The sequence below is a fragment of the Haliotis rubra genome, unplaced genomic scaffold (genome assembly GCF_003918875.1).
Source record: "Haliotis rubra isolate DU_JTF1 unplaced genomic scaffold, ASM391887v1 Scf150, whole genome shotgun sequence".
Classification (NCBI taxonomy): domain Eukaryota; kingdom Metazoa; phylum Mollusca; class Gastropoda; order Lepetellida; family Haliotidae; genus Haliotis; species Haliotis rubra.
In genome coordinates, this window is record NW_025765448.1 from 85639 (window position 1) to 113615 (window position 27977).

Below are 27977 nucleotides of genomic sequence, written 5' to 3' on the forward strand. Positions count from 1 at the left end.
AAACAGCACGCCAGACCATTGGGACTCACAACAGATCCATCAATGCCGATACAGTGCGTTGACGTTTGCGCGGAAGAAACCTCTGCTGTAACAGACCATATCGTAGTCCTGTCCTCACTTATCATCACCGCCCAAACCGACTGTAATTCGCAACTCAGCATCGAAATTGGCGTTATCGACAATGGAGAACTGTGTTTTCATCTCATGAAAGCCGATATTGTTTTTCGACAGTCAATGGCAGAGTGATAGTGAGTGAGTGAGTTAGAATTTAACGTCACCTCGGCAATATTTCAGCCATATAGTGACGAGAATGTTTTACATAAACAATAGGCAGAGTGACAGTATGGTGAAGGCGTGGTAACTGTTTTCCAATGAGTGTATTGTTGAAAGAGACTCGTGGGGTGGTCCAAGCATCATAGTGTGGGGTGCAATCGGTTTGAACCAGTTAGTTGACACCGTGGTGTTCCAGAATCGCGGTCCAGGATGAGGAAATGACGCGACAGCTGCTCGTTATATTGACCAAGTTATAAGACCCCATGTTGCACAACATTTTGGACGTTACAAAAATCACATCTTCCAGCAAGACAACGCCCACACTGCCAAGAGCCACATTGGACTTCCTATGACAACATGACATCTAAACGCTACAATAGCCTGCACTCAGCCTAGATTTAAGTCCAATAGAACACCTTTGGGACGAGATTCAAAGAAGACTGAATGACCTCCAACAAAGGCCGACAACTGCGGCTGGACTCGATCAGGCATTTCGCAGTGTATGGACCCAAGTGTCTATGGCCTTCATCAACCGGCTAATTCATTCCATGTACAGACGATGCAACGCTTTCATCAATGCCCATGGAGGCCAAACACGATACTGACTTTGAGGTATCTTAATGGTACAATTTTTGGTGATTGTGTTTGTGTGTACTCTAAATGTGATTTCGAACATGTGTTAACCATAATGGTCAAGTTTGAACTCAGTCCTCTGTTTTGATTGTTAATTAGAGTGAATTAAAGTGTGTTCTTTAAGAAACCGCTATCGGTGCGACATTTCCTTTATGGTTCAGTATGTATTTTAACAATGTAGGTAAACCCGACATACAGAAACTGTATGCATGTTCTCCTTATGTCTATGGTGTAAACAGGCAGATGTGAAAGAACATACGAAGTAAGAACGAAACTCGTTTTGGCCACAACGTTTAACATACAGTTGACGGCAACAATGCAAGAAAAATGCTCTGTTTTTAGAGCTGTGGTTCCGAAGACCCTGACACAGGTTGACTGCTCTCGTTACTGTTCTCGTCATTTTTAACACGATTTACAATTATTCATTTTGAATCTCATAAAATACACTCTGGGCTTTGATGATCAACAATTACAATCATGGTAAGCTGTTTACAATTCACATCTTATTAGAAAGGAGAACGTAACTCTCAATACCATACCACAACAATAAACATACTTCTTCAGACAAAAGTAGAGTTGCGTTCACTTAATGCCACATCGGCAACATTTTGTTGAGTAAAACATTAAATCAACTCCTTAGTATGAACTAAACAATCTAGTTTAATCTTGATGTAACTTCTCCAGCAGAAATATGAGATCTCGATTACGACACAAGTAGTCATGTATCGATTTGCCGTTACATCCCTGTGGTCGAAATGTGAACAGTGCTGATTATAATATGGTGCATATTGATGTCCCACGGCCTTCACCTTGTGTGAGCCAGTCAATTGTAGGGGGAAGCATGTGGCGTGGAGGTTCTTCATAATACGTAGGGAAGTAGAGCCTGTAAGACGAAGGACGAAGAGGGAGATAACTCTCTTGCATAGGCAAAAGCAGTGTTAACCCTGTACATTTCGAAAACGTAAGTACTGTTGACCTTTAGAATGAATAAATTGTGTGTATGGAATAATGTCCAAATTGTCTTTATTGACAGATAAACTGACAGAATTGTCCAGAATGAAGGGGTTTGAACCTATAGAGTATGGCCTAATATACTTCATAAATCACCGGTCAATACAATATATACAGTTAAACTCTACATTATGGTTATTCGAAGGTCATGTTTTTGATACAGGTAACACATAAGATGTTTCGGGTTAGAATTGGTCTTCAGTAACCCATGATTGTTTAGAGGCGACTAACGTGATCGGATGGTCATGCTCGCTGACTTGGTTGACACATGTCATCGTTTGCCAGTTGCGTAGATCGATGATTATGCTGTTGATCAATCACTGGATTATCTGGTCCAGTCTCGATTATTTACAGACCGCGGCCATAGTGCTGAAACATTGCTGAGTGCATCAATAGTTCCATCGATCGTTAGACATATAACTGAATCAACGATAGGGTAAACGGTTATACCCTGACCCACCTGATTGCTGTGACCATGGTCCGGCCCATGTTTTTCATCGTGTAGTGGTCTGACCTCTCAGGGTTAAACCCGATGTTGTCGTTGTCGATGAAGGGGTAGTGCACAGTTTCTACTCCAAATATTGGCAAACCTGAAATGAATTCATTGTTTGGGATGCATGAACAGGCACGTGAATGGAGAATAGCTACCCCATACCTAATAATGAGAAAATAATAATAAGCTGCAATAAATTTTCAAATTATTGAAAAGTCCTTGGATGTCTCTCGCGTTAAAACGAAAATATGACACCCGACGGAGACACAGAAAGTAATCTTCACCAGTATTTTAGCCTGGTAAGGCTATTACAGGGCTCCCATCCTGTTTTAAATATATGACGATAAATTGCATGCACGAGTTTCGTGTTTCGGGTTCTATTTAACAATAAAGTAGTCACGTGTTGTCGAGTTGTTCGTTAGCGGAATGGATCCACCCGAGTTAATGGTGATTCTTTATCTGTAAACATAGTACGTTGTACATTAATTTCACAAATGTTTCTCAGCCCCAAATATTAATGGTTGAGCCTAAACACTCACTCACTCACTCACTCACTCACTCACTCACTTATCAACAAATCTTACGCGTGACGGAGAGCCAGGCTGCAATTCTAATCATCGTCTGGGACATGGTTTCGAACGTCTTGATACCGAGACGTAATGGCGGGAAGAGGCGTGATGTCAGTTTCGTGGAGGCGTAAGACGGCATTTCCGGGGACTTCACGTAAAACATACGCAGTATCTTCACGTATTTACAGGCCCAAAATGTTCCATCAAAATCATCAGTCGAGTCGGAGTTGACGGTTGTCTCCACTGAAAAATAAACACGATGTAACAACTACTCACGGGAACCTTAGTGGAAATTATAAGTGGCCTTCTGACAATAACGTTTGCCGATGACTTTGCCTTGTTTCTATATATTCAGTCAGGAGCTTTAGTAGGGGGGTAGGGGGTGCTGGTGGGGTTGGGAAGTTTGGGAAGGGATCAAATCAATCAACTGTCTTGCATACTTACGATTTAACATATTCTCGTGTGATCGTACATCTCTCGTCTCTATATTCACAATTTTTATTCCCTGCGAAAATATAAACACAGATATACACCATGGACACATTCACCCAATGTAGCATCCGACTAACTTTCACCATTGAAAATCAGAATCAGAAGTCAGTTATGTCTATTTACATATTTTGTTTATAATTCCCCTTAAATGTGACATAAATAGAGAATACTACACGAGGTCTCATTACATACGAATTATACGAAACAAGTGTCCTTCCTATGGTATCTGACCGAGCGAAAGCGAGGTCAGATAAAATAGGAAGGTCACGAGTTTGTAATGAGACCGAGTGTGGTATTTTATTTATTACCCACGTCTTACATGCATTAAATTAACAAAATAGCGTATTTTTATAATGTTTTTGGTTTCAAACCGAAACCGGTTTCATAAAGAGGTTGCGGAAGAGTTTTGTACTGTAGTACAATATTTGCATGACGTCACACTGCAATGACGTCACTGCCTTGGTAACCGACGTCACGATGCATGTCAGTTGTCCTCGCCTCGTACAGCCTCCTACAGTAAACTACTCCGTAGCACCTCGTTTCTTGGTTTCCAGTTGCTTCATTCTGCTAACATCACTGGAGGAAACATTGCGTTTATGTTTTTCGACGGATATAATGTCTCAGTTCGACTCACAATTAAACAGCGACACGGCAACGTTCGCAATGTTTACATTCCCACAATGCATTTAAGTTGTAGAATGAATGAATTCACGTGTAAAACAGTTTGTTATGAATGAAAAAATAGTTACGTCAGAATGTGACCTAATTGAGAGGTCATCGGTTATGCAATCAAATCGTTAGAATCTCAGGTCAAGTCGTTACGACACAGGTCAACGCGATACGACACTCGTGTGACGTACGAGATTAGTATGCAACTACCCATACGTTGACCTCGTGGGTAATAATAAGGAGGACGCTCTTATCGATAAAACAAAATACATGGTTTTGGCGGCCTTCTCAGCTAGATTCTAATTTGGTTACAGTGAATGTATTATTTTTGCAATAGTAATTCCTAGGTACTTATAAGACGGCACGTTCTCTATAATGTGATTTCCAATTTTGAAACAGTATTTATTATTGTTTTTGAAACCACCAAATATAAGTATATTTGTTAGGGATACATTTGCATTAAGTCGTTACAGTATTTATAAAATCAATCTAACATATGTTGTAAATCATTTGGGAACGGTGTCGTCGGGATATAACAAAACAAATAGATTTATTTATTAAGATTTGTTATAGATTGTCATCGGGATGTAATTCGACTTCTTTACAGTTGTCATTTTGTTGGTTATATTCAAGATCATTTAGAAATACTGCAACCCCAGGTACATAGAGTGTTAGCTACCAGAATCAACTTGCACATGCCTCGAGTCTGTGATTTATATCTATACTCACTGATTGTTGTTGGAGCCACATTTGTGCTTTAAGTAGAGATCCACTGAATGGTTCAAATACCGCACTGCCCACAAGTCCAGAGTGTCTGACGATATCTGGGACGATGTCTTTCATGTCTGTAAGTAATCGAGCAATTCTTGGGATCAGATACGTTTTACATTTTACACGTGTTTGCTGGGGAACTGTTTTTCCCCTTGGTGAGAGTGACAACTATTATATTTTATTGCAAAGTAAAGGTATTATTCATACCTAAGCAGTAGATCATACGTACGTATTTCTTCATGTTTAGGCTCCCCGAGGACGTAGAAGATTCTGATGATTTGACAGTTTCGTCTGAAGAGGCCCATCCTGTTTGCTCCAAGTTCAACAAAGCTTGTCTTCTCGGGATCACGGTCGGTAGCGAATCCCGAATACTTTATGTTTGCTGTCTCAATGTTTATAACTGACCCTGAAAGCACAAATACTATTAATTCATCTAATATGAATATGAAAATATAATATTATATTCATCAGTTTTATGACAAGTTGTAACGTACACCTAAATAATCACTGTTTGATTTCCATTTGAGTGTCATAGATTATAGGCTGTTGCATACAATCAGCGTTCGAAATAGCCAAATACTAGCTTATTGTGATTCGGGCTAGTAATATATTGTTAGAGCTTTCCTGACTGGCTAGCCGAAAATCTCAGATACTTTGTTCTTTATTTAATACACATTAATATGATGAAGGTTTCAAGCCTATCCTATGCACAAAAAGTGACCTGCACATTAGAGAGGAGTTTTCTCCAACCTGTATTTAAGGAACAATGAAAGAAATCTTAGTTTTTTCTGTTTGTTTGATTTATATTGTTTCCAAGGGGCGACAATAACCAGGTTCAATTACCAAACATCACACCAATTCTGACCGATGTGCATTTTGATATTGATATTTTGCAGGACCAGTGAAGTATGATGTGGGCAATCAACATTTATTTAACTAGCCCTCCTGGCTAGTGACATTTCAAAAGTAATTCATACACTGCATACAATGGAATACATCCCGAAACAATAATATCTAAAATCGTAAAGCTCTTGGAGAAGTGATGTCATGTCCCAGCTGATCCCTGTGATCCACCGTTACAATTTCCAATTCAGTCTACCAAAATATCGTCGTTTCTCAAAGCCATTTCAATGTGACATTGCAAATTATGTTCGAACTGACAGTCATTTTGCTAACCAGCCACCTTAGTAAAGGATCCCATGTACCCAAATACGAAATTAAGTTTCTGAGGTAAAACAGAGGAGAGCAATTCGACAACCTTGCAGTGGCGATTTCTTCAGGTCTTCATTTAATGTATCGATAGTGCTTGAAAGTCCTTCAAACGTTGTGATGACATCCGTCGCCCTTCTGTGTGCCCAGTAATGCATCTGGGGGTTGTGGAACATGTTACCATACTGATACGCCTGTATTTCCACTTCCTTTGTGGCAGGCACAACATTCTTTAGTCCGAGCTGTTGAGGGGGCGAGTTGTTCTGCTTCCGAGTTAACCACATCCTAAAGAAATCAAAGAGCACCGGTGGTATCTGGAATATACACTCTCATGTAATATTAACACGAATACATTTCGTAAACTGAAATCCATCCGATACTCCGATTTTCACCTGTATCACAGTGCATGATCTGTTTAAAATGATGTATTCCTGGCCATGGCAAGTGGATCCTTGCAGTGATAGGAGACAACTCCAAAAGGTCCTATCAAAAAAACCTTTTCCTGAAGCCAAGACTGTGCTATGAAATGAGTTCCAGTGTTAAAAAGGATATGAATCCAACTGTGGTGAGAGCAATTTCTGAGGAGCCTATACGGGAACGATATAAAGATTTTACACACTATTCTGACGCCGCCAAGGATCAGTACTGATAGATTGCTTAGCCCCTTTATCGCCTATGTGTTCAGACTCTATGAATATACATCCTTTTTGTTTTTGTTTGTTTTTTGTAGCAGAACACATATCAGTTCTACAATCGCTGAGATAGGTGGGGATATACAATCATGAATCAGTCATCTTAACTGATGCATTTTCAGACATTGAGTTATGATACTGTTTGCGAAATTTTGAAACTTGACACCATTTGTAATACAAAAGATAACCCATGTGATATTGTATGGGTTCCAGCTTTTGTCGGTTTGCAGGGTAATGAAACAGATCCTCGTACCAAGTCAGGATTGCTAAAGTAAAAGGCCGATAATTTTGAATATGCCATTGTGAAGTCTCCATAAAATGGCGAAACTTGTGGGATGTTGTATCTATAATCGTTTGCTGCATACCTACTTATATTTATGATAATTCAACTTCAAATAATTTGTTTGGCGCAAATAGACCCTACTACTGGTCTAAGTCTCCCTGAAACTTTACCACCATAACCACCTTTCACCAACAAAACACCACCCTTTTCGAAAGCGTGCACATGTTTGTCTGGTATCGTGCTGTAGTGGAATTTAGCCCCCTCTATGAATAGACCTGTATTGAGGGAAGTTGGGTTACGTCGCTGTCCCATCCGTTAAATTATTACTTTGGTCATAGATAAAATAGGTTATTGAAATTATTGAAGACATACCTCAGTCCCAGCACGTAGACGTTAAATCCATAGGTAGACTGGTGCATTTTCATTGAATCCAGGTCAATATAAGGACCCTTATCCACCTTCCTCTCAACTGTCTCGCACTTCCAGCACTGTAGGCCCGGGTTAGCCTGAAGCCACATATTGGCGCCTTGCATGATGTCACTGAAAATATTACATACAGTCAATGTGTGCAAGCCACATGTTAGGGCCTTGCTTGATGTCACTGAAAGTATTGCATACAGTCAATGTGTGTAAGCCCCATATTGGCGACTTGCGTGATGTCACTGAAACTAGTGCATGCAGTCAACGTGTGCGAGCCACATATTGGCGACTTGCTTGATTTCACTGAAAGTATTGCATACAGTCAATGTGTGCAAGCCACAGATTGGGGCCTTGCATGATCTCACTGAAACTATTACATACAGTCATTGTGTGCAAGCTACAGATTGGGGCCTTGCATGATCTCACTGAAACTATTGCATACAGTCATTGTGTGCAAGCCACAGATTGGGGCCTTGCATGATCTCACTGAAAGTATTACATTCAGTCAACGTGTGCAAGCTACAGATTGGGGCCTTGCATGATCTCACTGAAACTATTACATACAGTCATTGTGTGTAAGCTACAGATTGGGGCCTTGCATGATCTCACTGCAAGTATTACATTCAGTCAATGTGTGAAGCTACAGATTGGGGCCTTGCATGATCTCACTGAAAGTATTACATTCAGTCAACGTGTGCAAGCTACAGATTGGGGCCTTGCATGATCTCACTGAAACTATTACATACAGTCATTGTGTGTAAGCCACAGATTGGGGCCTTGCATGATCTCACTGCAAGTATTACATTCAGTCAATGTGTGAAGCTACAGATTGGGGCCTTGCATGATCTCACTGAAAGTATTGCATACAGTCATTGTGTGCAAGCTACAGATTGGGGCCTTGCATGATCTCACTGAAAGTATTACATTCAGTCAACGTGTGCAAGCTACAGATTGGGGCCTTGCATGATCTCACTGAAACTATTACATACAGTCATTGTGTGTAAGCCACAGATTGGGGCCTTGCATGATATCACTGCAAGTATTACATTCAGTCAACGTGTGCAAGCTACAGATTGGGGCCTTGCATGATCTCACTGAAAGTATTGCATACAGTCATTGTGTGCAAGCCACAGATTGGGGCCTTGCATGATCTCACTGAAACTATTACATTCAGTCAACGTGTGAAAGCTACAGATTGGGGCCTTGCATGATCTCACTCAAAGTATTGCATACAGTCATTGTGTGCAAGCCACAGATTGGGGCTTTGCTTAATGTCACTGAAAGTATTGCATACAGTCAATGTGTGCAAGCTACAGATTGGGGCCTTGTATGATCTCACTGAAAGTATTGCATACAGTCACCGTGTGCAAGCCACAGATTGGCGACTTGCTTGATGTCACTGAAAGTATTGCTTACAGCCAACGTGTGCAAGCCACAGATTTGCAACATTTGTTAGGCCGGAGATACTATTTCATACAGACAAGGTGTGCATGCCATAAATTGGGGTCTTTCATGATCTCACAGACACTTTTTTCCTACAGCCAATGTGCGTATGACCCCGATTGCTGTCTTGCATGCATATTTTGTCACGGCAAAGTATCTAAAAGTCAATATGTGTACTCAAGAGACTGGCTCCTTGTAAGATGCCACTTAAAATATTACTTACAGTCAATGAGTGCATACAACAGATCCACATATTGCATAATTATCAATGACAATATATATATAGTGTGTACATCATTTGTTTGCTTTGTGTCAATATCAAATAAATGGAATGAATTCATTATGATAAACAATGATTACTTGCAGTTGGTTATTTCATTCCATGATTTTATTGCCAGAATAACTAAGTTGAGGCTCTATTTTATTGTTAATAACATTATCTACCTGAGATGTCGGACAGTCCGACATAGATCGATGAGGTATTCAACTGTGGATGTAATACTTAAGTGCAGGTAATCGGTGTCTTTTAAACACCATAGTATCTGATCTGTATCATTGCAACAGGTCGCTAATGGGAGTGCGGTATCCATGTTAAACGATAACCTCCCATAGCCCCTATGTCCTATCTCCCCAACAGGTTATCAAAACAAAGTTCACGGTCCACAGCACTGCTCATCCCTCGGTCGTTACCTTTCTTCAATACAGTGGAACTGGAATGTAGTTGTAATGGGATGTAGGTGAGGTGAGGTAAAATGGGGTTTAACGTCGCACTTAACAATATTTCGCTCATATGACGACATGTATGTATGTGTATGTGCGGCTGCTTGTACTAGGCTTGACTGAAGCTGGTTTTAGTGCCAGCCCCTGAGATACCATGCCGCAGTTAAGCATGAATAACCCACTCAGACACATTATACTGACTCCGAGCCGACCAGTCCTTGTTGTACCCATTAATGTCGTGCACCAGGCAGGGACCAACAAGTACCAAATTGTAACGTCGTATGACGCGGCCGGGGATCGAAACCGCGACCTTCCGCTCTCTGGGCGGACACCACGGAGGCGGTCCAGTGGGATGTAGGGGCTTTATAAGATAACATGTTAAACTGCAGCCTTGTATCTCAATGAGTTAGCACTGTGTTAAAAAACACATCACTTACCTAAACTTCTGGAAGACTGGTGCAATGTTCGCACGCATATTTCCTACATTCAGGATGCGAGGCATGATGTCGATGTAAGCCAAGGGAGGCAACTCTGGTTGTCCTTCGATAACAGACGACTGATTTGAACCCATAACTTCTTCATAGGTGGGTGGGGCCTCGACCCCTTGTGGGAGGACCGGGGCAGGGGGGAGACACTGAGGTAGACGCATCGGGCTGACTTGTTGTTTGTTTTGGCTCCATTTGAACAGATCTTCAGTGATGAATATTGTAGTAAAACAGATGACCATTAAAAACAGATGACCATTGAAGTGAGTGAGCAAGCGAGTAAGTGAACGAGCGAGTGATGAGTGAGTGGGTGAGTGTAATGAGTGAGTGAGTGAGTGAACGAGCGATGAGTGAGTGGGTGAGTGTGATGAGGGAATGGGTGAGTGTGATGAGTGAGTGAGTGAGTGAGTGTGATGATTGAGTGAGCGAGCGATCAGTGAGTGGGTGAGTGAGTTGAGTGAGTGGGTGAGTGTGATGAGTGAGTGAGTATATAACCCAGGCCTTGTGTGCGGTGAACGAACTGTCTGATGGTACTGCCTCCCTTACGCTAAAAATGATACTGATATCAGTAATACAGGGAATGACTGTTTTGCATCATGTCAATATCCATTTTTCTTTAAACAAATAGGGAAGCGTGAACACAGAGAAACCGATGTTCCGAACAGGCAAAATAACTAAAACTAACGCCCGGTAGTAATTATATTCATGTGAAGCAGTGCCATACAGCAATTGTTCGGAATGCGGGATTTCCGGACTAATGAGTGAGTGAGTTTAGTTTTACGCCGCTTTCATCAATATTCCAGCAATACCACGGTCCCTGATGTATCATTGTAAGTGTGAGCTGTACACATACCAGTGATATGACAGAGCTGCATAAATCAAACACATGGATGTCACAGCAACTGTTTTCCACCGCTTCGTCGTACAATACATACTAGTCAACAATATCCTGACAATGCCACTCACTAAAACCTTCTCTAAGACAACTTACCTGAATCACTTTAACAGATGAAATATGTATTAAACAATTATATACTCAGCACAGTCATGATAACATATTCCATAGTCAGTTATATACCCCATGCCTTGCGCAAGTGGCGCGATCCGAAAATAGCCGTCCGCCATATTGAAGGTCGTTGTCAATAACAACTGTAAACAAAATAACCTGGTCGTTTGAAAGGCGCGCTTTCAACGCTTAGGGTCTGTTCTGGTTGACGTATATAAGTGGACGCTATGAACCTGAAGTGAACTTCTTTACGATGATTTTATAGATTGTTGACAGATGACTGGAATCACAAGCTTTCACAAATATGTGGAACTATTACTTTCCTGGTCTGTCTATAGGATCAGTTTGACATTTGAGCGTAATGACGCTTCCTGTGTTTAGACTATATTTGTAACTGATAATATCGTTAACTTTGGAAGTGCAATTGTTGTGTATGTCATAGTAGACGAGGTGAGGTGAAATGCCAATAACGTCGTCCTTGGGAATATTTCTCTTACACGTGCATGCATGTGTATGTGTGGCTGCTTGTACTAGCCCAGGCTTAAGCTGGTTTTATAGTGCCAGCTCACTGACATACCATGCCGCAGTTTAGCATGAATACCCGACTCAGGCACATTATACTGACTCCTAGCCGACCAGTCTATGTTGTACGAGCGCCAGGCAGGGAGCAACAAGTACCATAATTTAACGTCGTTTGGTAAGACGCGGCCGGGAATCGAACCCGCGACAATGATATCGTTAATTTTGGGTGTGTAATTGTTGTATATGTCATAGTAGGTGAGGTGAGGTGAAATAGGGTTTAACGTCGTACTTAGGAATATTTCGCTCATACGTGCATGCGTGTGTATGTGTGGCTGCTTGTACTAGCACAGTCTTAAGCTAGTTGTATAGTGCCAGCTCACTGAGATACCATGCGGCAGTTTAGCATGAATACCCGACTCAGGCACATTTTACTGACTCCTAGCCGACCAGTCTATGTTGTACGAGCGCCAGGCAGGGACCAACAAGTACCATAAGTTAACGTCGCTTGGTAAGACGCGGCCGGGAATCGAACCCGCGACCCGCAACCGTCGACCTGCCGCTCTCCGTGCGGACGCTCTAACCACTACACCACGGAGTTGCCTGCAGTCTGGTTACCAACATACAATCTGTCTTCATCTTCTTTCGATGATGTGTCTGAGAGAAAGAGCGTGTGTGTGCGTGTATAAATGTGTGTCCGACTCTCTCACACTCTCTCTCTCTTTCTGTGTGTGTGTGTGGTTCGCGTCTGTGTGTGGAGGATTCATATTGTGCATGTCAGGGATGGGCGTGGGGGTGTATGTGTGTGTGAAAGAGAAACACAGAAATTATGCCTGTGTGACAGTGCCTTGCATCTGTGTGTGTCTGCGTCTTTGTGTGTCTGCCAGTTTGTGTGTGTGTCTGCCCGTTTTTGTGTGTCTGCCAGTTTGTGTGTGTCTGCGTCTTGTGTGTCTGCCAGTTTGTGTGTGTCTGCCCGTTTTTGTGTGTCTGCCAATTTGTGTGTGTCTGCGTCTTTGTGTGTCTGCCAGTTTGTGTGTGTCTGCCCGTTTTTGTGTGTCTGCCAGTTTGTGTGTGTCTGCGTCTTTGTGTGTCTGCCAGTTTGTATGTGTCTGCCCGTTTTTGTGTGTTTGTGTGTTTGTGTGTGTGTATGTTGTTAATGTTATTAGTAGACAACGAGTTCGTATCTTCAATTCAGTGCCTCTTTAAATGAGGTAGGGATAGGGTTGTAGTGTCAGCCCCTACTAGCCATTAGACTACACTGGGTGAGCATGTGCGTGTGACCCACTTGCTGCGTGCGCGCACTGTTGTGTCGCACATGTTGAGGTTTGTGTATGTCCGTTGTTTGCTTTTGTTTATGCGTTTGCGTGTGTGTATGTGCTTACATGCGCCTCGCGTATGTGTGAGTGTGTGTGTGTGCCTCTCTGTGTGCGTGTGGAGTGTCTGTGAGTGTCTCTCTCTCTCTCTTTCGTGTGTGTCTCTCTGTGCGTGCGTGTGTGTCTGTGTGTCTCTCTATCTGTGCGAGCGCGTGTGTATGTGCTTACATGCGTCTCGCGTAGGTGTGTGTGTCTGTGTGTGCCTCTCTCTCTGTGTGCGTGTGGAGTGTCTGTGAGTCTGTCCGGGTAAGAATGAACCTTCAGTAACACATGCTTGTCGTAAGAAGCGACTAACGGGGTCGGGTGGTCAGGCTCGCTGGCTTGGTTGACACAAGTCATCGGTTCCCAATTGCGCAGATCGGTGCTCATGCTGTTGATCACTGGATTGTCTGGTCCAGACTCGATTATTTACAGACCGCCGCCGTATAGCTGGAATATTTCTGAGTGCGGCGTAAAACTAAACTCACTCACTCTGTCTCTGTGCGTGAGCGTGTGTAATTTCTTACATGCTTCTCGCGTAAGTGTGTGAGTGTGTTTTTCTGTTTACGTTTTTGTGTGTGCTTGTGTTTCTCTCAGTGCGTGTGTCTGTGCCTGTGTGGTCTCTCTCTCTCCCTTTGCGTGCGTGCGTGCGTAAGTGTGTTTGGTCTGTCCGATGATCATGTCATAATAATCTGTGATAATATTTCCAGTGCAATATCTGGCACAGTACGGGGTATCATTGTCACATTTAATTCGGACCCTAAAGGTAAGTACCTTTTGAAATGACAAGATTAAAACTCACATGAAGGTGCCTAGGTTAATCATAAGACATGATGTCGCATGTATGATGGGGAAAAAAACACCCGCTTTATCAATAAGCTGAAGATTACTTCTCTCTGTCTGTGATTTCTGGTGATACATTCGTCAATAATCCAGTATTGTTTTCTGCATATACAGTCAAACACTGTTGTGTCGAGCTTTGAAGCGTCGAACTTGCGCTTGTCTCGAAGTGGAAGGAAACTTGGTCACGAGTAATTCATTCTTTCGTCATCGACACAACGGTGTTTCACTGTTGTGAAATACTGCCATATTTGTGCACTCTCAGCTCATATCCTCGTTGCTAAGTTGTTTGTCCAGGTTAGGGCTCCACCCAACACGGGGTGGTGTGTCATGGGTAAAGCACCCTACATTCAGCGTTTGTGTAGAGTACTCCACGGGTGGGTTGGTCGGGCTGATACGAGCTGGTTGCGTGCCAACTGGTACTATGACATATGGAGATTGTTTTGGGGACAGCAAACCTAAAACAAAATAGCTGTGATCTAGCTCTTGACATTACAGGATGCACTGATCTCTTCACTGAGGGGACGGTGGGGTAGCCAAGTGGTTGCATCGTTCGCTCGTCACGCCGAAGACCCGGGTTCAATTCCCCACATGGGTACAATGTGTGAAGTCCATTCTGGTGTCCCCCGCCGTGATATTGCTGGAATATTGATGATAGCGGCGTAAAACTATACTCACTCACTCTTCACTGACAGCTGTACCCACGGTACACCACAGGTACGAAATATCACACTATGTAATGATAACATGCTCAAGCAACTGCTTCTTCGCTCTGATTTATTACCTTGCTCATATTTAATTAAATTACATTGAGGACATTGATGTTGAAATCTGCTCTTGACCTGCCAGTTCCTTTACGTGACTTCATCTTGGCTACTGCCAGGTACCACCCAGCTTGGGCCGATGTCACTGACCGGAACCGGAAGTGGACCTCTCTTTCGAAGTAGCGTTTAACATCAGCAACAGGTTCTACCTTTTGCCTACTTCTCATCAGCGTGATATTTGGATACTCATACAATGATTCCCTCCATATATCTTCAGTGTTAACCTCACTGCCACCAAAAGCCTTCAATTCAACATCGATGTCGCCGCCATTTTCAACATAGTAATTTCTCTCCACCTTGTCAAAAACAACTGACCTTTCCGCAAACAAATGGGAAACAGGTGGTGGTTGGAGGAACAGCATGTACGTGACCTTGACCCCCGCAAACAGTACACATGACCTTGTCAAACTGAAGCCATTGGTGATTTTCAGAATTCCTCGGGGAAGGTCACGGGATGAATTGTAGTTCACGTTCACACGCCGCACACTGTACCTTGGTTGATTAATAGCAACTAGCTCATCATATGTTGGAGTAGTGACTTCAAGGAATTCGGGGTCCGATTCGGCTGTTTTGGTTTGGACTCTTGGAGGAGTTATGCAGTCATTGCTACTGGTGAACTCTGCTTTGAGGCCGTGCAATGTACCATGGCCATTGTCCTTTGCTTTGAAGGTTGTGCGGACAAGGATGGGATCTCCGGCGTTGTAGCTGACACGACCCTTTGGAGTCACTTTATACTCGTATTTGGGGATGTACTCCTAGAAGACAATCAAAGGACATAAAGATAGCGGGACAGCACAAATCATGGACAACAATAGTCCATCCTTGAAAAGAATGACCTCTTGTGCCAATCTTATCTTATATGCATATCCTTAACGAAATATGACTGTACATACTTTACTGAGAATGGCTCAATTATATTATATGACACATATGATCATATTAGGTGACATTGTGTATTCATAGGTTTCGGACCCAGAGATCCCACTCCCTCTTGTCCTGAAAGCTTATTATATGACCATTGAAAATGGGTGAAAGTGAAGTGTGCACCCAACGTTTCTCAAGAGTGCGCTCTTGAATTGATTAACACCCCAACCCCCCGAACACACACACACACACACACACACACACACATTGTCATGCCACCCGCCCATGCCATCACAGGAAAGAATGACCTCTTGTGCCAATCTTATCTTACATGCATATCCTAAACGGACTACGACTGTACATACTTTACCGTCTCAATTATAAGATATGACCCATATGATCATTTTAGGTGATATTGTGTATTCATAGTTTTCGGAGGAGTGGTGTGTGCCAATTTACTCTTGTCAGAGGTGTACACAAAGTTCGTGATTTACATTTTTGTGTCCATACTACGTTTAACTCTGTAAGTACTTACGAAATGGTGTCAAGAAGGCCACGAGATACTTACCATTGGTTTATATTCCCCATGAGCCTCACTTCTCACCTGTGTGCTTACCCCATATACATGTTGGTGGGTATTTGCGGAAGAGGTAACGGTCAATACATGGACACGTTCAGTTTTCCTGCCATTCTAAGATGGAAAACCATGATATAACGTTGTTCTTAATCAACTCTTTACTCACCAACATGGACTTCCCGGGTGATATCGCCACGACGTTGATGCTGATGGTGACGTCGTATCGACGCCGTCTTGTACCAGTAACCAATACCGTGGTGAGCCGTTACAAAACCGAAATCGGTAACGTCCATTGTGAGACCATCATCACCATCTGTGTAGAAAACAGTCGTGTTCTTTTTGCTACAGCAATCAGTGATGAAACGACTGATCGTACTGTAGTCGCACTGAAACTGTCCATGTGTAAGGCAAGTTCGAACAGTTGCAAGTTACACCGGAGCCAGGTTGAACGTGAATCCCACAACTCCTTGTCGCCTTCCACCCCCTTGATATGCACTAGTGGTGTTCCAATTAATTGAATAATCGAAGATTGGTCGCAGTGACTAAACGACCAAACAATCGATCATGTTTTCTCATAATCGAACACAAACAATTCTGGAACACTTGTTTTCATTAACAATATATTTCACAAGGTTGGTTTTGTCTGTTACATTTCATAAGCACTACAAGCTCGTTCCAAGTCATGATCGAATATATCTTAAAGACTCTAAGAAATTTATGTTCCTTACATACTTGTCATCCTTTAAAGATATGAAATTTTGCACCAAAACCCCAAAGAACTACATGATTTTTTTCCTTATTTGAGCATTAACAAAAATAACCAGGAACATTTCATAAATGACGCTAACCAATTATTTTCGATGATTGATCGTTTGTACTGAACCAATCATCAATTATGGGATTTTAACCAATTCCCAACACTAATATGCACATGAAAAAATATCAGCACGACTGTTTCCCATACAAAGATAAGTGAGTGAGTGGGTTAAAATGTCACCTCGCCAATATTTTAGCCATATAGTGACGATCATACACAGATAACTCACCTACACCGAGTTTTCCATTGATCCACCATAACGGGGTCACCTGCCTGGGAGAATCATATCTAACGGTGACGTTCACAGCGCCGTTGTCGTTAGCCAGATAAATCGACTTTGGGTTAAGCCATTGTTCTTGATATTCTTCGAAGTTTGAGGAAGACAGCTGAACAAAGATATTGTCAAATACTTATCGGAAAATCTCATCAAGATTTATAAAACATTTATCCCAAACTGTATTGATATGTACCTGTACGGTAAAACAAAGTTTACGCATAAAAACTGAATTTGGCCAAATTATGCCCGCTTAATCGAAACGCTAAATGGGTTAAAACAGTCGCCGAAAACAATTGACCAAAACACGCACGTAGCAAACGCCCCACCACTGAATCACTATTTCTTACTGTTTCATTTGCGCCACTAACAAACATGAGTGTTAATTTCTTTTTTGCCTGACAGTATATATAAAATAGTACTAGAACATAAACAATAATAGAATTCGCATATAATACTGCACAAAGGTTTATTGTATACATATGAAACTTAATTAAACACCCCTAACATATTTTAAGTTATTGAGTTACCTAATGAGAAATCTGGAATTGTAACAATGACTATTATTTGAACTTTCAATATTGTTTAAGGGTTTTGCTAAATCAATCGTCAAAACACATCTCAATATGCAGTGGAAGCACACTACCCACGAATGTTTCAAAAAGCACTATTAACTCAAAGCGGCTAACTGTATAAAACGCCAAAACATTTTAAGGATTTTACCAGTATCTGTTCCAATAGGCACCAGAAGCAAAAGATGGTCAATTATTGCAATGCACGACACCGTGATGTCATGCAGGGCTATTGGGCAACAGCTTGACATTCACCACACCGTCATAAGTCGACTTATTCAAAAACACCGTCAAACCAACAAGGTTAAGGACTGACCAAGGCCAGGTCAACCCCGAAAGACGTCTCATGTTGATCGGGATATAGCAAGCCTTGTGAGACGACAGCCTTTCACTACAGATGGCTTCCCAACAGACGTTTCAATAGGACTGTAAGGACTGTAAAAGACCGCATAAAGGCACATGGGATGAGGGCAAGAAGGGTGATCAAGCGTCCAGCCATGACCAATCTTCACAAGAGAGCTCATTTGGAGTGGTGTTTACCCCGACGTCATTGGAATTTGACGTCATGGAGGAAGGCGCATTGGTCGGATGAGAGTCACTTTTTATCGCAGACGGGCGCCAGCGAGTCTGGAGGACCAAGAACAGTGCCTATGAGCCTATGAACATCAGAGCATCAGTTCCTTACGGTGGTTGATCTGTCATGGCCTGGGGTTGTTTCTCCCATTATTGTAAGCTGGACTAGCAACTCGCCCTGCAGCTGTGTTTATGAATGACAAACCCGACCACATCGTTCCCGACTTGTGACAGTTATTCTCTGAAAACGCTGTAACCAAACTTCCATGGCATGCAATGTATACTTTTCCATCTGAACGTGACGCCAAAACACATTTCATAGTTTGCACATGCCTCGTATAGCATCTGGGTGCCATTCCGGATTTTGACAACTTGGCTCCACAAATGTCTAGGACTTTTTTCTAGGTATATTGTCGTTCTTCTTGGTTCTTCTCATCCGAAAATTCTAATTAACCTGATGTTATTTGTTGTTTGCGTGTAAAGTTGCAGTGTGGAGAATATGAGTATGCAATGAAGTCTACGGTCTATAGCTATGCTGGAAACTGACAGTGTTCGATGTTTCCGGGAGTATGATTAGACCACAATGTAACAGGTACCAACAAACCAAACTGTTCGCGACTGACCCCGTTCAGCGAGATCCAAGTCAACAAGAGAACAAGATTGAATTCTGACATTGCGCTATATTTTCAACATGCTATTAGGGCCTACAGAAATAACTACCAACACTTCTCTTGATCCATAATTTCAAAGGATTACCTATAAAAAATATCCGTGTGGTCAGTTCCGAAATGGTAGGTACCCTGGGCATGAGCTGGGTTTACGCCATGTTACTTATAGGGCCTGTAGGTCTCGCGCCATGTTACCTATAGGGCCTGTAAGTCTCGTCATGTTATGTTACCTATAGGGCCTGTAAGTCACGCGAACTTGCGATATTCGAGACGGGGCCCAGTTTACTCCCGGTACCAGATTTCCGGGGACAAGCGTATATTCAAGAACCAGTTCTGGTTCAAAATTGCGCGACCGCCAAACATGACTTTACTTGACCGGACCAAGACTTAGTGTACAACCATGTTTGGCTGTCACAGCTGTTGGCAGTCGTAATAGCTGGCTAATCTGGGGACGGTTAGGTCGGAAATTTGTCATTCCTGCAAGGATTATAAGTTCCTTACTGTCAGCTGACAACCACGAGACCATTCGAAAGGGTATGAAAGGTTATTTGCCACAGGAAGTACTAAGGCCTCGCGAAGTGCCGTGACCTACTTACGGGCCCTATGTTCCAGCAATTATCAAGAAGAGCACACCGTAAATGCGTTTCACATACTGCACTCTTGTAGAGAATCGAAACGGCGTTCAGCGTGACGAATGAAAGATTCACCCACAACGCTTCCGCTCCGACTCAGAAGTGACGTCGCCATTTCAGTTGCCACTAACTTTCCACAATTTCCCCAACATTGCCTTTAGTATATTAATTCAATCTTAAACCTGTCGTAAAGGAACCTTTATCGCATCAAGTTAAACAAGTGTTTTTCACAGCAAAAATAACTTAGTTTCCATTCTTGCGGAAACCTAATGGATACTGGGTAATGTAGGTTTCCGCTAGGTTTCAGTATCCGGAAACAGACAATGCGAGTTTCCGCATAGTTTACAAAACTGAAACTAACAAATCCGTCATATTTCTACAACTGAAACTGTCTTTATGAGTTTCCATTTAGTTTCAGGTCGCTGAAACATTCATAGCAAAATGACTTAGTTTCCGTTGTTGCGGAAACCTATTGGATACTGGGTAATGTAGGTTTCAGCTAGGTTTCTGTACCCGGAAACTGACAAGTCTGTTGGTTTCAGCTTAGATGAAATGGCAAACTTAGCTTTGTGCTGTTCCATTGGGGGGCTATATTTATTTACTGTTACACTTGCCAAATAATTTCTATATACAGAATCCAGCTAGGGTCCATGCAGGGAGCAAAAGCAATAGCCGATTTTTATACTGTACTGTTAAAGTGTTTATGGTTATATGCTAGTTTTTAGTGTACATTTGTGATAGACTAGTTATTTTACTGTCCTTCGCAGACAGGTAAGTATATAAGTTTGTTTTTTATATAATGCACACATTTACAAATTTAAATTTACGAGGTTAGTTTCAGCGACTGGAAACTACCGGAAACCAACAAAGTTAGTTTCCAGAAATGGAAATTTACAGTAAAGTATCATTGGTAGTTTCCATTGCATAAAGCAGCTGGAAACCATCATTGATGGGAACGTGAATGAAACGAACGTAGAGGAAATTACTCCATATACAATGTATACCAGTATATACAGCATATATCTAGAAACCTACATTAACCTACGCTAAACTGTCTATGTATTCCATGTATATAAGTTTCAGTTTAGTGATCTCAGTGTTTTTGTACACCAGAATTCAAATAAAAGATACTGTCACATGAAACAAGATTAATTTCAGGAAAAGTTAAACCATATTAAGGAAACTTAAGATTCTACTTTGTCTCCTTTACGTTTTGTTAGGTACACTCACAGATGCCTTAAACTTATACATTACTGAAGAACCGGTAAGGCTCCATTAGGTTTCAGTTACCCATTGGCTTTCCATTTGTAATTTTTCTCAAAGTGATACATACTAATACAACTAGCTGGGAGTGGTTATGCACATTACACATAACTGTACTAAAAAGGACAATAGTTTCGTAAATGTTCAATAAAGAACATAATACAGGCTACAACAAATTATACAGTAGACTTATAGACATAAAGGTTTAACTTCATCTGCCAGTGGTGAAAAATGTTAGGATTGAAAGAAAATGAAGTCAATGAACGTTTTGCCTTTTAATTATAGCATTATCATTATTGATCCATTATCATATTTATAAGCACTTTGGAACCTCATAAATTTATAAAATGGCTTTCTAGATATGTCATAGAGTACCTAAAATATAAGGGAATCAGTTTACAACCTGAAAAAACTAAGAGATCTTGTTGGGTACGCCCCTGGATTGCCAGAAGAGGAGAGGTGGGGGCTTATAACTCATTAGTACATGTTGTTTGTGGAATGATTTTGTTGAGTGCTACGAGAAAAATAAAAAAAAATACAGATATCAAACTTAAAACCAACTAACGTTATAACAAAACTAATGGGCTATTACCTTGTTCGAGAAAAGTATCCATCAGTATCCACATAATGGAACGATATGCCATTCATCTGCAGCTGCCCAAAAAAACTGTTCCATGTCACGTGACCGGGTTTCATTGGACACCAAAGATAATACACCTGACAAGTTTTTACATAATGTCCACAATTCTTTAAAAATGGTGCATGTTGTTTTAAGGGATTAGCTTTCTGAACTACCTAGCGCAATAGGTGACACGAACTCACCCCTTGTTCACTTACATAATGAAAATCAATGAAATTGAACTCACTTAGCTTGTTTTGACAATCATTGATTGTTATTAATTGATATGAGTAAGCACCAACTCATCAATTTGGGTACATAATATGCTGGCCATACTTTCAAATTATCACTTTTATTATGGCAAAACAGCAGTTACATGTGTAAAGTAAAAGTTCATTCCGACTTCACGAGGCGGAAGATATCTATGTATGGATGGTACGCTTTAGAGAAATGCTACATCTTGGATGTCCTGGGTATGTTGTAGAGTCTCAGCTGTCTCCACTGTCGATGATATAGTCACCAAACATCCTGACATACGTAACCACGAACGTGTCAACAATGATATAAAGGTATAATTTATAAATATCCGCTGTGACAATAAATACAACATATAACATAAATATATTTTACAATATCACTGATGATTTGTCTGCAGGCAGAATAAGGGTACTTGCGTTCGCAGACGCAGTTTCATACTTAATGAAACTGGATGTGTACAATGTACATGTATTATGAAATTGATATATAATGATGATGATTAAAATAATTTGTGCTAAGATGTCATTTTAATTAATTTTATTGTTGTTGCCATATCATGAATATTATGTAAAATATTCTCTAAAATCTGGTATTTTCTACGGATATCACTTCGTTGTACAATATATTTTGGATGAGTGCCTGGTGTCGAGAGTAGACATGCTTTCAAGAGCTCCCACCAATGTGACAACAATGTGATAAAATAACACCTCACAAAGGCAATTTCGACAAAAAATATTCGTGTGGGATTGAAAGAGAACCACTACTCAACATAATCTGGTGAACATAATTAGTGGATGGCGAAAATTCAGAGAAATTTCAATGGATTTGTGAAAGTGACTGTACACATTCAGTGGACTCCACATTCAACATGAGGATGTGTGTGAATGGGGTTTTTTGGGGGTTCAATGTATCTACATTTACGGACACTGAAAACTGGACTTGTACACAATGTGACTTTGCACAAGGAAACACTTTCCCTGATACTTGCAGGTTTGCCTTATTTTAGTCCATGTATGAGACTACTGTTTAACTTTACAGATGTGAGTTTACATCCACTGCATTTATTCTCATTTAAAGGGGAAATCCATAGTTTTACGATTATTTACACATTGCATCCCATAAATGCTTATTACAATGTACACAAAGAGTCGAAGCCATTATTTTCTTTATCATTCCCCCACGGATAATGGGGAACTTTCTCATTTTCTCAACTTTATCATATCATTAATTGTTTTGCTTTCATCCTTCAACAGTTTGTTGAAATTACCTGAATCTCAAGATGCCTACTATTTAGTTCATGCGACAAACATATTCTCAAATGTATCTAATGTTACACAAAGTAAGATTATAGTTTTCTCTATTCATGCAAACATACCATTGCATGTTCATAAATGCATCCAGGTGATAATGATGAATAAACCCCAATTTTCTGTTTCAGTTTACTTGTGAAAATATTTGATGAGTGTTGACATAGACTTGTATCGTCAGAGAATTGGGGTGTTTCATGGTAAAATCTATAGTTCTTCAAAGGGCAAGATAGATCTTAATACATAGTACCTTGTATTATTTTTCTTTACCCTGGGTCTCAGGGGTATACAGTTGTTTCTTATGTTGTTGATTTGCTGTGGGTATGTCCATCCAAACCCTGGACCCATTATACCAAACAATAGATCTAATTTGAATATAGTCCATATAAATGTGCGTAGCTTAAGGGATAAAATTGACATCATCAATTTTGAACTTAAAGATTATGATATCATCTGCATAACAGAAACATGGTTACATCCTGATATCTTAGACAATGAAAACTGGATTTCATAAACCTTTCAGACAAGATAGACTTACTCGAGGAGGAGGGGTAGCAGTTTATGTACGTGAAAATATCTACGTTAAACGTATGGAAGATCTCTCAATAATGGGCTTAGAATCAGTATGGGTAAAAGTTACTTGTAGAAATCATCATACCTTGATCGGCACTTCCTACTGTGCTGATAAGAGTAATCGTTACTGGGATCTTATTGATATGTCAATTGGAAACGCATCTGATTTATACATAGATATGGTAATTACGGGGGATTTTAATATTGATTATCTTAGTAATTAAAAACAGCGTCTAGATGAACTTTAAGCACGATATGGCCTCAGACAGATATAAGTAAACCTACAAGAATTACGGAGTATTCTCGGGCACTGATAGATCTGATACTTGTTTCTAATTATGTAAGTGTAAGTTCATCAGGAGTCCTTGATCCTGTGTGTAGTGACCACTGTCCAGTCTTTCTTAGCATGAACCATCCCAAGCCTAGCAATCATACCTGTAGAAGAAAGATATATAATTATTCCCTGTTAGACATTGAAAGTCTAAATTTATATCTCCGCGATTTTAATTGGGATTCACTTTTAGATATTGATGATTTTGATTCACTTGTTGATGGTTTTACAGACATCCTTGTAAGTGTATGTGATATGTTGATGGTTTTACAGACATCCTTGTACGTGTATGTGATTTGTTGATGGTTTTACAGACATCCTTGTAAGTGTATGTGATAAGTTTATTCCAAACAAGATCATTACAGTTAGAAATGAAGACAAGCCATGGATGAATTCCGAAATACGTAGACTTATCAGAAACCGTAAACACAGACTTGCAAAAAGACGTAATTTACCCTCTGACTGGGAAGTTTTTAGAGCCACAAGGAATAAGGTAGTGTCAGAAATTAAAAAAGCGAAAGAAAGGTACTTTTGTAAATTAGATAGTATGATAAACGAACAGAGTCATAATAAGAAATGTTGGCAGCTAATTAAATACTATCTGAAGAAAAAAGAGAAATCAACATCCTTTCCTTCCATTTCCCATGAAATTGTAATTTATGTTGATCCTACATCTATAGCTGATATCTGTAACGATTTTTTTCGTTGCCCAATCTACGGTTGAAGATCCAGAATGTTCCCTCCCACCCCTATGTAGTAAATCATGGAACTGTTTAGCAAACATTGAACTAACCAAGAGGGATGTTGAAGATATACTTCTTTCTCTAGACGTTCGCAAAGCGACGGGCCCTGATGGTATTGGTAATAAATTACTTAGGCTTACTGCCAAAGTGCTGTCTTACCCCCTCACTTCAATATTAAATAAGTCTTTAGACATAGCAAATTTTCCGAGTACATGGAAACGTGCTTCCGTAATACCCATTCATAACAAACAAAGTGTTAATGAATGTAGCAATTATAGACCAGTGTCTCTCACATGTTGTTTATCTAAATTCTTTGAAAAATGTGTTCACAAATACATCTTTAATTTTTTTAAAGACAATGGTATTATAAATAAATTACAGTCTGGTTTTTGTTCCTGGTGATTCAACAACTTATCAATTATTAGATTTGTATAACTTCATTTCAAGTGCCATGGATAAAGGTAAAGAAGTAAGAGCTGTCTTTTGTGATATAAGCAAGGCCTTTGATAAAGTGTGGCATAAGGGACTTCTATACAAATTACAATCATATGGAATATGTGGTAAATTACTTGATTGGTTTGATAGTTATCTTCATGAAAGAGTTCAGATAGTTGTTATAAACGGTTACAATTCCGAGTATAGATCTGTATTGGCCGGTGTCCCCCAAGGATTTGTGCTTGGGCCATTGTTATTTCTTGTGTATATAAATGATCTTGTTGAAAATATAGATTGCCATATAAGACTCTTTGCTGATGACACTTCACTTTATGTTATAATAGAAGATCCTACCGATGATGCTATGCGCCTTACTTAAGATTTAGAAAGGATTTCTCAATGGGCAGTGCGGTGGCAAGTTAAATTCAATCATTCTAAGACTGAAAGTATACAGTTTAGTAAAAGACGTTCCATAGTGATTAGTCCGAGATTATTTATGCAAAATATTCCTATAAACGAAGTTTCCGAGCACAAACATCTAGGCCTCTGGTTTCAAAAAGAAGCAAATTGGACTGCACAGATAAATTCTCTATTTGATAAAGTTTCACCAATGATAAATTGCTTAAGGAGTTACAAATATCGATTATCAAGAAAAACACTATATGTTATGTATAAATCCTTTATTCTGTCATTATTTGATTATTGTAGTTGTATATGGGATAACTGTACAGTTAGCCAGGCATCAATGCCTGAAAAATTGCGGCTTGATGCACTAAGAACAATGTGGGTCTACAAGGGGAACAAGTCATAATAAATTATATTCAGAAACTGATCTTTTACCTCTAGCAGAAAGAAGGCGCATTCAGAAACTGACCCTATTCCACAAAATGATACATAACAAAACACCAGATTACTTTAACAGTCTCGTGCCAGAATCTGTCTCTGTTGCAAACCCATATAACTTAAGAAACTCTTCAAATTTGCAAAAAAATCCCTATAAAAACTACTTCATATGCTAAATCATTTTTGCCCAGTACTATTGAACTTTGGAAAACAGAAGAACTCAGACTTATACAGTCACCAAGTAAATTTAAAAACAAGATTACACTATATTGTAAGACTTCAAATAATCCACTGTAGAATGCAGCGATTTAAATGCCCATAAAGTAAGTAGATTTATATCCGATAACCCATCATGTATTTGTGGTGCCGCCTTTGAGGACACCCTTCATTATCTTTTTATATGTCCCAATTATGATGCCATAAGAAACGATATGGATATAACATACATGACGCTCTTGGTAGCTTAGAATTACCTAGATCTATAAATCATGATATTATCAAATCTGTACATACATTTATTACCAGTTCAAAAAAGATTTAATCTGTCTTAGGTTTTCATCTGTCCCTTTGCAGAACTAAAAGTATTTGTGGCTGTGTGGATGTTCATATTCATGTATATTGTATGCTTATTGTTATGTATGATACCATGTATTTTTGTAATATTGTTATGAAATGTAAGTCGCATAAATGTTGTTTTGTCTGGAGAGGCATTAATATAAGCGTTCTGCTTGTTTGCCGATCCAGTTTCTGAACAATGTATCAGAAATAAATATGTTTAAACCATATATTTTGTTTTCAACTTGGGAATTTAGTGTTACCTGCATGCCTATCATCACAGATTATGTCCATTGTTCTCCAAGTGCGGTCAACCTGAAAATCCCTGTGTGCCGCCCTTATTGTTGTTACAAACATCACAAATGTCTACTTCACGGTACTAAACATCTTCAGTATACGTTAGTAACTCTACAAACATAAACACTATCTTTTGACGGGCCCTTTTGACAAAGACGTCGTGCAAGATAAAAGTAATAAATCAATTAGCGTGTTATCGGTTAATCCCTTCATCTGTGTTTGGTTTTTTAACTCAGCTGATATAATAATTCCTTTTGCTGCACCTCCATGCATATATTACATAACATGTAGTGCATAAGACCTTAATGAATAATGTTGACTATTTAGTGTAGACGTGAGAAATGCCAAATGGGAATCTTTGTCGGGTAATCTGAGTGATGTTACCACTAATTATACCTGTTATAAGTTCACTAAATGACCATCAAGTGAATGATGACAAATAAACGGGTGTAGGTTTATATCACCAAACACGGTTACAGCAAGGGAGTAGTAATCGTTGTATTGCATGCAATATTATTTGCTTACAAAATCTTAGGGAACTACGCTGTGTGGTTTTAAAATAATTGGTCATCAAACATCACATTGTTCTTGATTTGATTAAATATCGAGGTAAATAACACAGAAATAGGCCCTAGGATCAAATCGGATCGGCCATATACGATCAACGCATCGGAAAATCTGAAAAAAGCTTACACTGCTGGAGTACTTTATTACGGGAAATACATCCACCATTCTTATTGTTTCATTGTTTAGGTTGAGGAAATTCTGCCAAGGTGGACAGCTGCCCAGTCCCTGGGTCCGTCACGGTCGAGGTAGCAGGTGCTGCCCACCTGGCAGTCGGACTACGTACTAAAATTGTTGTCCCGAAACCGGAACCGGTGTCTGACGCTCCAGAGGCAAAATGAATAACTTGCGACACCATCCAACAAGATGCTTTCCAACCACCTAAATGTGTTAGGGATAGGATGGAATGTCTAAATGTACATTCAATTATCTCCTGTAGTCACCCTGTTTAGGAAAAAACACATCTAAATTTGTTGTTTCTGAGACTAAGATTAAAAAGAAATTAATG

The 27977-nt window shown here is 40.2% G+C and overlaps 1 protein-coding gene across 1 annotated transcript; it reads right to left on the reverse strand.

Annotated features, from left to right (window-relative positions):
- Nucleotides 1-1550: 1550 nt before the first annotated feature.
- On the reverse strand, nt 1551-11289 carry LOC124270253. Its single transcript, XM_046705290.1, has 10 exons — nt 11155-11289; nt 10116-10368; nt 7468-7635; nt 6170-6405; nt 5141-5317; nt 4870-4985; nt 3424-3484; nt 2995-3222; nt 2378-2507; nt 1551-1789 (listed from the first exon to the last, which is right to left on the reverse strand). Exons 2-10 carry the CDS (start codon nt 10325-10327, stop codon nt 1678-1680), a joined length of 1440 nt encoding a protein of 479 aa, XP_046561246.1. The 5' UTR covers nt 10328-10368; nt 11155-11289; the 3' UTR covers nt 1551-1677.
- Nucleotides 11290-27977: the final 16688 nt, after the last annotated feature.

Bases quoted from the DNA above. Each gene is read 5' to 3' on its own strand.
- LOC124270253 (XM_046705290.1), bottom strand. From the start codon at position 10,327: ATGCGTCTACCTCAGTGTCTCCCCCCTGCCCCGGTCCTCCCACAAGGG. The intron at 3,485-4,869 runs GTGAGTATAGAT...ATATTTTCGCAG, and splicing joins TGTGGCTCCAACAACAATCA to GGAATAAAAATTGTGAATAT. The intron at 2,508-2,994 runs GTAAGATTTGTT...AATTCATTTCAG, and splicing joins AGCCTGGCTCTCCGTCACGC to GTTTGCCAATATTTGGAGTA.